The sequence below is a fragment of the Orbicella faveolata genome, unplaced genomic scaffold, assembly GCF_042242905.1.
Source record: "Orbicella faveolata isolate gen_17 unplaced genomic scaffold, um_ofav_v1 contig_2, whole genome shotgun sequence".
Lineage (NCBI taxonomy): Eukaryota > Metazoa > Cnidaria > Anthozoa > Scleractinia > Merulinidae > Orbicella > Orbicella faveolata.
This window is the reverse complement of record NW_028301547.1, coordinates 10078884-10093632: the sequence shown is the minus strand read 5'-3', so window position 1 is coordinate 10093632 and position 14749 is coordinate 10078884. Positions and strand designations below refer to the sequence as shown.

The 14749-nt window shown below is 37.9% G+C and overlaps 1 protein-coding gene across 1 annotated transcript; it reads left to right on the top strand.

Annotated features, from left to right (window-relative positions):
• Nucleotides 1-915: 915 nt before the first annotated feature.
• LOC110051632 (choline kinase alpha-like) lies at nucleotides 916-10356 on the top strand. The gene is made up of 10 exons (XM_020757686.2): nucleotides 916-1141; nucleotides 3611-3845; nucleotides 4598-4731; nucleotides 4920-5024; nucleotides 5347-5411; nucleotides 5792-5888; nucleotides 6099-6207; nucleotides 7589-7689; nucleotides 8370-8463; nucleotides 9377-10356. The coding sequence occupies exons 1-10, from the start codon at nucleotides 1017-1019 to the stop codon at nucleotides 9437-9439; spliced, it is 1128 nt and encodes a 375-aa protein (XP_020613345.1). The 5' UTR covers nucleotides 916-1016; the 3' UTR covers nucleotides 9440-10356.
• Nucleotides 10357-14749: the final 4393 nt, after the last annotated feature.

Sequence of the window (14749 nt, the reverse complement as noted above, 5' to 3'; positions counted from 1 at the left end):
GGTAAAAAATTTCTCCGCATATCTCACATAAGAAAAATTGCTGTGACCAGAATCTTGGCGAGAGTCTTTGCATATTTACCTTCTTTCATTTCCCAGATTCTGGACTTTATCAATTGACCGGTTTTGATTTTTATTTTGATCTATTTTGAATTGCGTGACACTGAAAACCAGCAATAGACCTTTCCCGCATTCCAACAAACGATGGCGCCATGTCGAGGCCAGGGTGGACAAAAATACAACAAATGTATGAAAATGTCCACCCCAACCTCGCTCTGGTACTGTTGTTCGTACGCACTGAAGTGAAATGCGGGAAAGGTCTCTTGGTCTATTATTTTTCAAAAATTGTCCCAATGGGAGGGGGCGACCCCCTCCCATACTCTCCCGGCTGGAACTCAGTTGTTGATGTTGCTTTAGACTTAGTCATTACAGCAGCAAAACATCTTGACACTACATGTACACGTAAACTTGTCATGTGTAAACTGTGCCGAGCTCAGAGAGTTAAACTCCATGGGACAATGCACAAAATCGGGCTGAATTGAGATATTGTTGTTGTGCTTTGTCCCATTGGGACTACGAGCTAAATCAATAATAATTACTATTGGGGTAAAGAAAGTAAGTAAACACTATTCTGCCATACATTTCCCACTTAAAAATTGTAACGACTTGTCTTCCTTCTCATTTGTGGCAATTCAACTCCCAGATACTGACATCCAGCCGAATGGAATAAGCATAAGCATAATACCACAAGTACGCATTGCGGACCTATTTTCTTTAAAAATCCCGCCAAGAAAAGATCACTCACCTCGAGAGTCTCCTCCCCCTCCTCCAGGGTCTGTAAGGACAGCCCGTTCGTACGGTGACGTCATTCATTACCAAATTTCCTCGGCCGGCTAGTCAGACAATTTGTCCCTGAGAGGGGACGGTAATGTAACGTGACATGCTCAGGGCAAAGTCGTTGCGTGCTTAGTCAGTCAGCCGTATTCTTGGCACGAGAGACCCTTCGTTTAGTTTTTCGCATGGCAAGCATTTCGAATGAAATTTCTTTCGATTTCAAAAAGAAGGCACATACGTGGTGCAAGCAGTACCTTGGAGGAAGTTGGAGGAATGTTTCTTTGGAGGAGTTTTCCATTGACGTTTTAGGGTAGGTAAGCTTACTATTTTTTACAACAATGCAAGCTTATCAGCTGAGACTTGCTGAAATGCCGTAAGATATGCAAATATTTTGAGTGTTTTTCGGATTTTTAGTTCTATATAAGCGATTCTACGTCTGTTTGCCAACAAAAATTCTACCTTAAGTCGGCGTAAAACGAGGCATTGTCTTGTAATTTCGCCAAACTTGTTGGCCTTGATGACCTTTACGTACACGTAGTCAACACTGTCTTATTTTGGTCGTAGATGCGTGTGGTGACTTTTTATGTGTTTTCCAACAGCAGTATTGTATGAAATCTTCAGAATAGAACTGTATGCTCTACGTTCAGATCGGTGAACTTTTAATCCTTAATGCACAGGCAGTCCAAGCTCCCTCTTTGAACCTCACAAGCAACACAATATGGCATCGAATTATAAGGGTTTATATGGGATTTTCTACAAGATATCCATGGAGGTAGTTAAAAGTGAAAATTCTAAATAAAAATGGCTTACCTTATTCCGTACATATGTTGTTTGGTCCTGGGGTCATTATTTTACCTATTTAACTTGATTTAAGTGACTTTTTTGAATTCTGCTATTCCTTTCGTAAAGAGAGGACAAGGCGAAACACCTCAGTTGGGACAGCCTGCCGAACAAAGTCAAAAATCCCAGGCTAAAATGTACCCAGAGCCACAAATCCACTGCAGAATTCAAGGGCAAAGGTTGATCTTTCATTTCAATCCTCTAGCCACACAATTGCTAGCCAACAATTTCGAAGGGAAAACCGGAATTAAAAAAAGTTGCTTAAATCAAGTTAAATCGGTAAAATAACCATACCAGGAGCAAACAACACACATAGAGAGAGCTTGGGCTGCCTGTGCTTGATGTTGAAGAAATAATGAAGTTCTATGGTTTAGAGATGCAGACAGGCACATGAATAATTTATTAAGCCTCTCGAATAAATTGCTCTAATTCAGTTTCGGGTTATTGATTTCTCATGACATAGTGACTAAAACAAGCTCATTTTAGGTCATTCTTTGTTTTAGTAATTAGGTTTCTCAGTATGGGAGCCTGGGTATAGGAAAAGTGAATAAATACTGTATATCATTCACTTTTGGTTGATACATGTACTTTCCTTTAGAAAATTAGCTTTTGAGATGCCCCCCTCCCCTTGGAATTTCTAAACACCCTCCTTGGGGTGGGTAGGGATATTTTCTGGAACCACACATTGTTGAGTTATAAAAGCAATGCGGGACTTTGTAAGAACATTACAGAAATGCATAGAAAATACAGAGGCACAGTCAAGCCTCATGGAACACAACTCCCCCTTTGTTACAGCGCACCCTCTACATGAGGAGTAAGTTCACTATCTCCATTTTAAATGTACAAAAAAGTAACCATGCTGAAACTTATCATGGAGGCCATATGCATTCAACATCACGTCTTTTCTCGTGAAGCCAATGTGTGCATAAGGCTCTTAATCCAACAGTACCTGTTTTGTGCTGCTGCCTTGGCTGTATTCAAGCTCTTCCACCCAGCCATGTCAGGCCATGTGCATGAATCTAGTTGGAACACATGCATTTATGTGCTTTGTGGTACTATGATAAGCTTGAACTGACCAATCATAGCACATGTTACTTGGGGAACAATTATAAATGAAAATAGCTAACCTGTACTTGCATGAAAAAGAGGATGGTGTGCACAAGTATTTTGATATAACTCGTGTGTGAATAGAATTGAAAGTTTACTATTGTCAAAAACTGTGAAATCTTGAGTTAAACCTGCATGTGATACAACTGCAGAACCCCGTAAGGCACACCTGCTGCTTCAGACATGCCCTTTATCAACTTTATAATGTACATCCTGAACCTTTTGGGAAGAAAATAGTTAACTTGCTCCTTTTGCATTGTTGAGTTATTGAAAGACTTGAGAATTTCTACATGTAAGAACACTCAAAAAGTTTAAAGAGACACTTAGCTGCATCTCACACGTGCTTCTCTTTGCACTTCTCTCAAGTGTAAACTGTAGTTCAAGTTCTGTCACACAGCAGCCCATAAACTGATTTTGGATTGTTCTCCTAACATGCTGGTTAATAACGACGCCTCTCACAATAACGCAGATAGACCTTTCCCGCGTTTTAACAAACAATAGCTCCAAGTCGTGGTCAGGGTGGACAAAAATACAGTAAATGTAAGAAAATGTCAGCCCCAATCTCGCTCTGGTGCTATATTTTGTACGGATGGAAGTGGAATACGGGAAAGGTCTATTGGATCCATTATATATCTTCCACTGACTTTTAAAACAATATGTCATATATTAATAAATTCAGAACGAGCTGGGCCTATATATGGGGTACAAGTCTGTCTCGACCAAGCTAAAAAGTGAGATGGAAAAGATTGTTATTCGGTCTTTTATGGTGATATGGATTTATTCTCTATGGCTAAACTTCATTTTATTAAATTTCAGTTTTATTTTCTTTTAGTGGTGGTCTCAGCAATGAGTTGTTTATTTGCCGTCTGCCAGATAATTATCAAATAGGAAATGCAGAGAAGAGGAAAGTTGTCCTACGCATTTATGGACCACTCTATGATGAACTTGTCACTAGTGTGGGAGCTTTGATTTCAGATTCTGTTGTCTTTGCTCTGCTTTCTGAGTGGAATGTTGGCCCAAAGCTTTTCGCAATATTTCCTGAGGGGCGATTGGAGGAACTGCTTCCAGTAAGTTTACAGTCACTTAGGGTTAGGGTTAGAGAGCATGTGGTCAGATTACTTAGCTTGAAAGAATATTATACGAAACATGTATTTCAACTGCGGGAGAAAGATTTCAAGACATGAGAGATCATTGCAGTAATATGTACAAACTTTATAGGAAGTTGCAAAGTTAACAAGGAGAGCAAGGGGTTTTCTGAAACAAATATATATATTAGCTTTGTGAGGTTATCAAAGAAGTAACATAGGTACAACACCTTTTACCTAGTGCTCACAAGTACCTACCCCATCCCACCCCACCACCTTTCCTGCAAGGCTAATTAATTAATTGAAATAAATTAATCATACAATCATTGAAGTTTACACCTTATTGCCATAGTGCCATGGTGCCATGGTGCCATGGTGCCATGGTGCCATGGTGCCATGGTGCCATGGTGCCATAGTGCCATAGTGCCTTATTGCCATAGCTCTTTAGAGGACGTCAATCCCCAAACCATCCCAATAGTGCACTCTACACTAAAAACTGGAAAAAAAATCAGACTTCAAAGTTGAATGGGATTTGAACCCATAACCAGAGCACTGGTATCGTAGAGGTCGTGGGTTCATGTCCCAGCCTAAATTTTTGCAGGCTTTATTTTTGCAACTGCCCAAGTAACTTACATAATTTTGATGATCTCTGAAACCTTTAAATTATTTATTGCAATTGTAGCTTGTTGCAAATTTGTTTTTTCTAAGAGGAGAAATTCTGACTTTTTTTGTAGGCACGGAGTCTGACTAGAAAGGAGCTAGCATACCCTGAGATCTCAGTTAGGATTGCTAAAAAAATGGCAGTGTATCATGGGCTGAAGCTTCCTCTTTCCAAGGAGCCTGATTTTATGTGGAATACTATATCTGGGTAGGGACTGTAGGTTGCTACGATATTGTTCTTCCTCTATATTAGAATTAACAAAGGATATCATCTGATATAACTTGAATTAATTATTATTTAAATTGTCACAAGATTTTTATTTAATTTCAATTAATTGTTTGTCTTGTACATGATATTAGATAGCTGTTTTATGATGAATTTGTTTCAAATGACAGATGGTGCGAGGATGCTTTACAAACACAATTCAATGAACAGGATAAAGCTGTTAAATTGGCCAAACTCAAAAGTATGGATTTAAGAAAAGAATATCAATTTTTAAGGTAACAGTCACTTTATGAATTAATGTGATTTGAATGCAGACTTAATTTATTGCAACATAGAACTTAACATTCTTTAACTTATTAACAACCAGTTCATGGTTTAGCTTCATCATCAATTATGTTAAGTCTACATGTATGGAAATTATTGCTGCATTGAAGTGATCAACATTTTAATAAAAAAGAAACAATAATATTCTCCATTGCTGAATAAAACATATATTGAGGAACTACTTAAATGGGACTTGAAACTCTTAATGTAAGTTAATGAAAGTTTTTGAGGGTGTGTTTGATTCTTGATTTTTTTTAATTTCATTTATCCCAGAAACTATTTAGAAACTGCCACTTCACCAGGGCCAGTTACCTTTTGCCATAATGATCTTCAACAAGGTATGATGACAAACATTAAATAAGCACTTGAGACTGGTCAGGGCAGGGATTTGTAGAGTACAAGAGACTTAAGGCTCTTGAAATTTCCACCACTCTGTCAAGTCTGGTCTATGTTCCTGCATGAGAAGAGACGGCTGGACACATGAGGGACAAAGTATGCCTGTGGCTTAAATTCATAATTAAGTTCATGCTGTGCTTCTGGTCGCTGAGAGCTTGTGCTCCTTTAATTTCTTGAGCAGTGGCTGAGATTCAGGCCTAGAAGGAGACCTGCTTTATACTCTTTTCTCTCTAAATATGGGACAATTTGTTTACATTTTATAATAAAATAGAATGTGAACAGTTTGAGCTGGTAGTAATCGTGGTTCACCTCTTATTTTCAGGCAACATTTTGAAAGTCTCAAAAGAAGTGCAAGAAAGCAATGAGGAAGAATTTGACTTAAAGCTAATAGACTTTGAATTTAGTGCCTACAATTACAGGTAGGTAATATTGTACATACATACATGCAAATTTTGTGCTCTTGAACTAGCCTGGCATTTGTTTGGGGGATTTTTTGAAAAAATAACGAAACTCATACTTCCCAGACTGAACAAGCTAGTTCATTAAAGTATTTATATGTACATATATCACAGCTCTTTTGTGAATTTGTTGATTAACGAGTCGCCATGCCATGGTCTTCTTTGTTTCAGAGCTTTTGACTTAGCAAATCACTTCTGTGAGTGGATGTTTGACTATGCAGTTCCTCCTCCACAATATTTTTCTTTGTCGCTCAATAACTGGCCCAGCAAAGAACAGCAAGTAAGTTTACATTGTGTTAATGCAATTTTACTGTCACGTCAGTAAAATATAGTTAATGGAACGTGACGCTCGTAATCAGTAAGCCTTTCATGGCGGCGTTGTTTTCAATTAAGCTATTGTGTAGGCAAGCTCCCAAGGCCAAGCAGACTCTGAGATACATTGTATTCTAGCTCAAACATTATGGCTTTGTTACCTCTAGCATATTATAATGATCGATAGCATTGGCCAAAAATATTAAAGCACTATTCATGGCTAAGAGTATACATGTGTAATGCTAAGCTGTCCGGTAGTACAGCTCTTTCTACTGGCCTTCCCAGCAGACAAGCGTCTAGCTATAAAAGCTCAAACAAACTGTTCAGAGTTCACTTTGGTGTTCCGTTGTACAGCGCAGTTAGCACTTGCTATACTATTGTTAAAAATGTTCCCTCCCTCCCTCCCTTTGGAGAAGAGGCTGGTTTGCTATTTCTTATTCTAATAAACTTGGGTCACTCCTGTGTGGTGCGGTTAAGTCTGCGCAGCGACTTCCCCCAAGCGTCTTGGCTACGTCGCCTATGAATATCGCCCGCTACCAATACTCTTGTCCGATCCAGCACGGGCTGTCTTGCAGTCAGCTCGTAGTGCTGGGGAGATAAGTGAGGTTCTTGTTTCACGCAATCTCCGGAAGTCGCACAGGCTTACCTAACGCAAGGCAGTGCTCCCCCATTAACGCCAACTTGGGGCATTGTGTGTTTTAATTAGTAATTTGCGTGATAACCAAACAACAAGTCACGATTAGATTATTTTGAAAGGAACAGTTACATTAACTGGTTTTAACTGAGTGTGGAAAGCAATCAGACAATTACTTTGGTTCTGGTTTTGGCTTTGCTACTGTAACAATTTTAGATTGGGTGAGTAGTCTGATTGGTAAGTCATTGGTTAATTGGTTGATGTGTACACACATCAGTCAGAGATTTCCTGTTTTAGTCTAATTGTTGGAATTTTGTTCTCTGTACATGTCGTAAGTGTCAAGCAAGATTGCCATGAATACAATGAGAAACATAAGAAGTATAAGAAACATTTGAAATTTATCAAATTTTTCTATGAGAACAGCCAACCTGATAACTCATGCTGATTTCAGCCATTGCATGTATGCAATGGCTAAAATTGAGCTTCCAAGCCAAACTTTTAAATGGAAAGTATGGACCCAAGCTGAAATTTCGGGAGGGAGGGGAGAGTTCAAACTACAACAACCTTCTGTGGGAGAGGGTATGGATATTTCTAGAATATTCAACATTTTTTTATCCGACCCTTTATTGTGTGCAATTTGAGTAAATATTCTCCTTAAATCTTTTTCAAGGGAAATGAACTCTTACAGTACCACTGTACTTTTTATTATTGACAGCTACTCTTCATCAGAGCTTACTTGGACAAGGATCCACAGAACAACCATCCCTGTGCTGAACCAACCATAGAGGAATCAGAATTGTTAGATCAAGTCAATAGGTAAAATGTGAACATTATTTTCTTGCATTTTGTGCCTGTTACTTTGCTTGTATCCAGACTTTACCTTTACCTTACTTCTACATGTTTGAGTTGTTCACACAGAGCTGTAAATAGAGGAGTTTACACAGCAGCATGAATAGATAGGAATTTTATTTTTGAGTGGCAGAAATAATATTTTATGAATGAAGGAGTGTGGTGAGTGAGTAATAGTGCATTATTTTTTTACAAAACATAGGAACTCGTTGTCCTAGTTGGTAGAATAGAGTAGGGAAAAACAAAAAACAATTACATGGGAAAAAAAGGTGGTGATTGTACTGGCAACACAGCACCTGGGACATACATGCTCTACATTTTCCAGCCTTGCATCTATTTAACAAATGGAGTCCATTTTGCTGTGTGTCTGTTCACAGATGACATCAAAATGCGGTAAAAACACTGTGGAGCACACAAGGCGATAGTCGAGTGTGTCACTGATGTTCTTACCATATTTTGATGTCTTCTGTGATCACTTACTTAATAGACACATGGCAACATGGAATATATTTGTTTTATATCATTACGAAACAAAAATATGTTAATGACATCTCCTTGTCCGTTCTCCATTTGATCATAAGTTAGAACCAATCAAAGAGTCTATGTTTGGCTCACCATTGAAGTCTTTTTTCTTCTTTGCGCTGTAGGTTTGCTCTTGCTTCACACTTTATGTGGGGGTTATGGGGTGTTGTACAGGAACGATTAAACAATGGTAGTCATAACATCCAATTTAACTACCTGGTAAGTTTAGCTTGTGGACATCATTAAAAATGATAGATTATGAGCTTGAGATTTCTATCTCCTGATAGTTGATGAGGGCGAACCCGAGTCAAATATATCATGCATAGAAATTGAGAGTGAAAAACTTAATTGTTTTAGCTTAAATCTTCTAGTTGTTCAAAACTTATGTCTCTATCTAAATCCTCCTCACAGGAGGACTGCAAAAAAGTGGCCACCATTTTGTTAACAAGCGCACACTGCTCGGCCACTCACTATCTACAACAGAATAGATAGTGACAACATTTGCAAAGAAATGCAAGTAATACTCCATACATTGACTAACTCCACATTATTTACAAATGAAAACGGGCTTTAAATAACATGATGAAGTTCAACTCGCTTAATTCAGAGTGCATAAGGATTTCTATCTTTTTTGCCACGAGTTCCAGCTGTTTTGGAAAGTTTACGGTGGTGTTTGGGCATGAGACATTGGGTGTACATGACATTTCCATTGATAATTTTTTTTTCACTCAGAATTGCTTTATTTCAGGCAAATGTAGTCTTGTTTTCACAAGCATACCAACACTAAGTACAATTTGTTAATCAAAAAAGCAAAAAAGTCATTTCCTAAGACGTGATCAAAGGTACTGAAACAGAGGGACAATACTTGGTTGATTGAATTTCTCAAGTGTAAATTACAGAAATTAGGCCTTCCTTCAGTTGCTTTGTGTCAATTTCGATCTTGGCTCTGAGGCTAAGGGGAATAAAACAAAAGAAATCCCACTGAGGTTTGTGGATGTTTAATGGATTTATTTTGTTTTATTCCCCCAAGCCTGGGAGCCAATTTAGAATTTTAATACCTCGAAAATGGCCTTTTTTCTTTTGTTGATAAGTTTTTTCCTCACAACCTCATTGTTTCGTATTTTCTTTTCAGGATTATGGTTTGGCACGGTTTGAAGCTTATAATCATCGCAAGAAAGAGCTAGGTCTCATTTAATTCTAAAAAAATTGACTATGAACATGAAACTTTGTATTTTATCTACAGAAATTTACAGACAGACAGTTGTCTTGTTTGAATACAAAATTAACAAATATAGTCATTTGTACACTTAGCAAAAATATTGTTTATTCGTGTAAATTTGTAGATATGCTATATAGATCACACAAAAATTGCATTTTTGACAATTTAGCCCTTCAAGATTTTTAACTTATATATAAAAAATTATCAATTTTGACAGAAAAAATTACGTAATATATTATTTGCATAAACTAGGTGATGACAAATCACGAATGAATGTTAACTTAGCCTAATGTTGTTTCATTATGTATCTATAACCTATGTGTTTTAGGATCTTTTAGGTTTCGGTTACTGGCGAAAATTTGATTGAAAACATTGTTGCTGGCGTAATTATTACAATTCATCCATAGTTATGCCACAAAGGGCAATGAAAAAAAACTGTTTTTTGTGGTTATTACCATGCATGTTTGTTAAACTTGCTACTTCCGTAAAGATTCGATATAGCGCCCGCGGGGCTAATTTGTTTATTGTAGCTCATTACGGACGGACGATTAGAAAAGTGATGGGGGGGGGGGGGGGGCTGGGAAAGAAACAAAAAAAAATCATGCAAGGGAGAGTGACTGAAAAAAAAATTGGTGCAAAGAAGAAGGAAAAAATTTTCTGCAGAGTGAATTGCACTGTCTGGCTTACAAACTGTACTCGCCTGAAGAGCACCTTGGCAGCCACTTTATACTGCAGTTTTAATATCCCTGTCCTGGTGGAATCCCCATTCACCTGGTTTCTCTACAATTATGAAAACGGACATTTTTCACACTGGCAGTCAAACATCCGTGCATAAAAACCCTCTCTCAGATTGTCAAGATTAAGATTGCAAGAGTAGAATATAACCCCCCCCCTCCCAAAAAAAAAAAATGTGTGTGTGTGTGTTTGGGGGGGGGGGGGGGGTATGTTGATGTTCATTATTACGTTCAGATATCAATCAATCAATCAATCAATCAATCGATCGATCGATCGATCGATCGATCGATCAATCAATCAATCGCTTTATTAACGCGGTCAGTACGCTCAGCTGCAAGCTAGTTTCCAGGTACGCCATGAAGTAATAAAGATAAAAATAAAAAGCAGACTTAATAATAGATTCGTCTAATCTGTCTGCTCTGTGGTTAAGTCTTTAATTTCGCTGGTTGTAGTAGGAGCGCTTATTAAAAAACCCCGGCTTATTAGAAAGGGACGCTTGTTGGAAGGAGGGTGCTAAATCGAATCATTACGGTACATACATTTTATATTTTACTAAAACTACAACCCTAATAAATTCTATCTGAGCAGTAGTCACACGATCTTTTAAACAAAGTATACGATGTTCGCGATTTTCTAAAAATATACCTTCTTCACCTCATTATGCCTCTATTGTATTTGATATTTGTATCGTGAGAAAATAAAGATATTAGTATTATTATTATTTCTTGTGCAATGTTCTGATATTTTCGGAGTCTCCCGATTCCCGCAAACATTTGCTGCTCCCTCACAACTGTGTTTATATTAGGGTTGTCACAGCCTACATCAATGAACGTTGTTTTTCTTGTTAACTACACTTTTTTTTATAGAAGAATATATTTTATAAGAATAGCGAGGCTGAAATTTGCGAAATTTTCATGATATTTTAAGAATAAGCCCGAGGCTGAGATTTTGAAAAGAATATAACTTTGTGTGTTGAAAATTTGTAAATGTAATACAATTATATGTTTTTAACTTAACCGAATCAAATTCTTCCTTTCTCTAAATGGCAAAACTAGCCAAAAAGCGACAAAAACAGCACTAGCCGTATGTTGGATGCCAATAACATTTCTGCAAGAGGTCATGTGCATCATATCAGGTTTTGATGCCTGCAAGCGGGCTCTAAAAGGAATTGAACACCATCCAGACACCAAATGCATTCGAAAACAAAAATGTCATACACTATAATTATATTTGCATAGTACTCATATCGAATGAAAGTTTCTTATCCTGTCAGATTATTGGACTTTCAACAATAGGTTGTCGCTGAAAAAATAAATATTTTCCTTTCTCAGCTTCGTATGAATGACCCTTCGTGATGGGGCTTTCAAAAAAAAACAACAACAGAAGAAAAATCCAGCAGCTTTCGCAACTGTTTGCAAAAGTCGTAGTTATTTTCATTAGAACAGAATCCTGCCTTATGATAATATCAAAATGACAATATCCAAATCAATATCGAAATTTTAATTTTACTAATAATCTACAGTTCGTATATTTATAGTTAATGTTTATCACCCATGCGTCCAGTAATATTCATCGTTTTTTTTCAGCTTATATAAACGGTGATTGTTTTTCTGGTTTTCGCACTCATACCGTGTGTGGGCGTTTTTATTGCATTGTGATAAATAAAACTTACTGACACTGTTGCCCGAGGCTACACGAAACATTTAAGATAATACACCTGTACATTATCTTCATGCTACACAGCTCTAAATTAAATTATTCTTGAACTCCATCGATGCAAATTCAAGTCTTGGTTTAATTAATCAATTGCCGTCGAAGTCCTAGAGAGGTCATAAAACCGCATCAATGAAAATGATCCTTTATATTTTGCCGGTCATTTTAAACAGTGTTCAGTACATAAATTGGAAGAAAAATCGTTTATACTTCGTTTCTATTTTTCAAGTAACTGTGACTGGAAGATGCCTGATTTACAATAAATGTAAGGCATTCGGAATATAACAAGTTTATCAGTGTAGAAACAGATCCAGGCCAAGGCGGAAAAATCGCGAACCCGGAGAATTTTACATTGAAACAGCAATATTTCGCTTGAGTGGTCCTGAAGGTTAGCAGATTAAAGCGGTCACGAACTCCTCCAAATAAATCTGTGATAAAATCCATTTATGTAAGTGAACTGGATTCCTAAACAGCCCATTCTCTTAGCTTGATTCCAGTGCTGCTGTACAAGCGAGTCAGCTATTCCTTGAAGCTTGTCTGAGCCGACTGCCGCCGTGAGCAGTTTGGCCGACCAACTGTGAACCGTGCGCCAAGCGTCGTCTTCGTTTAATGAAGTGGAGACCTCGAGTAGACGATCAGGTCCCGGTAAAATGTCATACCAGCTTGAAAGAGCCCATTCGCCATAATGTCTCGAAGCGTTTGTCGACATCATATGGAAGGGTACAGTTCTTAACGTTATGACAGGTGACTGTGAGTGTTGACTGGCGAGCGCTGAATATATTAAAACTGGCTAGAGTGTCCCTTTAGTGACATTAAAATTTCCTCCCGAGGACATTCCGGAAATGCCCGACTACCGATTGTTCTCGCGAAGATTGTCGACAAAATTCCAAAGTATATTATTCCGAATGGAAGGGGCCACCGCCTCGGTTGTTAGTCCGTGGTCGGATCGTAGCCGATGCCAGCCGAAGGCCTCGGTCGTTTTAAAGGACGAGGATCGTGCACTTACAATGAAACAGTAGGATCGATAACTTGAAGGTAATTGTCCTATTTTCATTTTACATATATTTTTGCGCCGACTTGAAGAAGTGACATTCAGTTAAGGTCAGTCAAAGTAAGAAACTAAGCCGAACTAATTCTTATTCATCATGAATTCATCGTCATATAGCATATGACACAAATATACTTATTTTACTGACAATTGATTTATTAAATAATCTTCTCACTGCTTACTTACAAGGTCAACATTAAATAATAAACTACTGTTTTATAAACGCGGCCCTACGTGACACGAAGGCGACAGTTAGCTAGTTTTATAAACGATGTTAAGGATATGACTTTGTCTTAGACTCGCACTGAATGTCAGTTGGCCTAAAATTCGTAAATAATTGTATTTCACATAAACATCTTTCTTGAGAACCAAGTAAAATATATGTCACCGTGGTCAAATCCTACGGCGATCAGGAAGGCCACGCCCACTCTCTGCCGGAGGAACTTGAAAACAGAGGTTTTTTATGATAATGTTCTCGTGACTCTTATCCGTGCAACTGAAGCAGAAGCCGTAAAAAGTATAGTCTGCCTCAGACCAAACGGCTCAGACACCCGGAGCATATCCCGGTTTCTGAAGCATAAAGCGACACTAAGATAAATGATACCTTTGACCTTCATGTATTCTGCAAATTCATGGCTTTGAAATGGTAGTCTAATGTCCGAAGTGACGTTTTCGGGTAGACCATGTGTGAGAAATATGCGCCCCAATACTGGGATAACCACTTACTCTCCCCTGGATGGGATGCTATAGTCCGCCCGGGATAACCTCCCTTTCTACCCTCCTCCATCCTTCAGCAATCACCGGTACCCATTTCAGTAAAACCAGGGGTGGAGAAGGAAAGTCAAAGAGCACAAGGCAATGACCCCGGCCTGGGCTTGGTGAGCACGGACCACTCAATCCAAAGACAAGCAATAACCGATTGGGCCTCACTGCTGAGTGAGCTTAAGAAACTTCTGCCAAAAAGGATTTTAAACACAAACTAAAACATGCAAGTGAAGTATATGAAAGATCATATATTTGAACTGCGGACGGAAAGATATATCTTTCTCCGCAGTTCAAGTATATGATCTTTCATATATTTACTTGCATTCTTCACCATCTACGGGTATATTGCGAACTCACAGAGTGACCAGCTCCCAGTTGGCTTGATAGCTCCGTTGGTAGAGTACTGAACCGGTATCGCAGAGGTCATGGGTTCGATCGAATCCCATTCAAGCCTGAATTTTTTAAGACTTCAATTTTGCAACTGCTTACATGTTAGTTGTGTGTATAACTACGATGATCAATCATTTCTTCATACACAAGAAAACAGTTTTACTTAACCATTTTTAACCTTAGTTGGTTGTATTATTTTAAATCCTAGTTCTAGTTTTAAACGTTAGTTTTAGTCTCACGTTTTAACTTTTTATTACTTCTGTATTTTAGACATTTAATGTACATTTTAGACTTTTATTTTTAGAGGACGCTCCTGAAAACCACCTCTCGGTGACTGGAGGCCTCCTCTTAAAATATTAATTTATTATTACCGTTATTATTGTTATATTATTATTATTATTATTATTAGACACCAACAACAGTTCGTTTCAGAACTACACTCACTCGGACGATCACACTATACGAACTATTATTATTATTATTATTATTATTATTATTATTATTATTATTATAATTATTATTTTAAGCGCACTAAGCATTAGACCACCGCTTCTCCACTAACTCCTGACACAGATAAAACGTCCTGAATACTGTTCTTTGTAGTAAAACATTGTGCTTTGTCGGAAACCGACGCG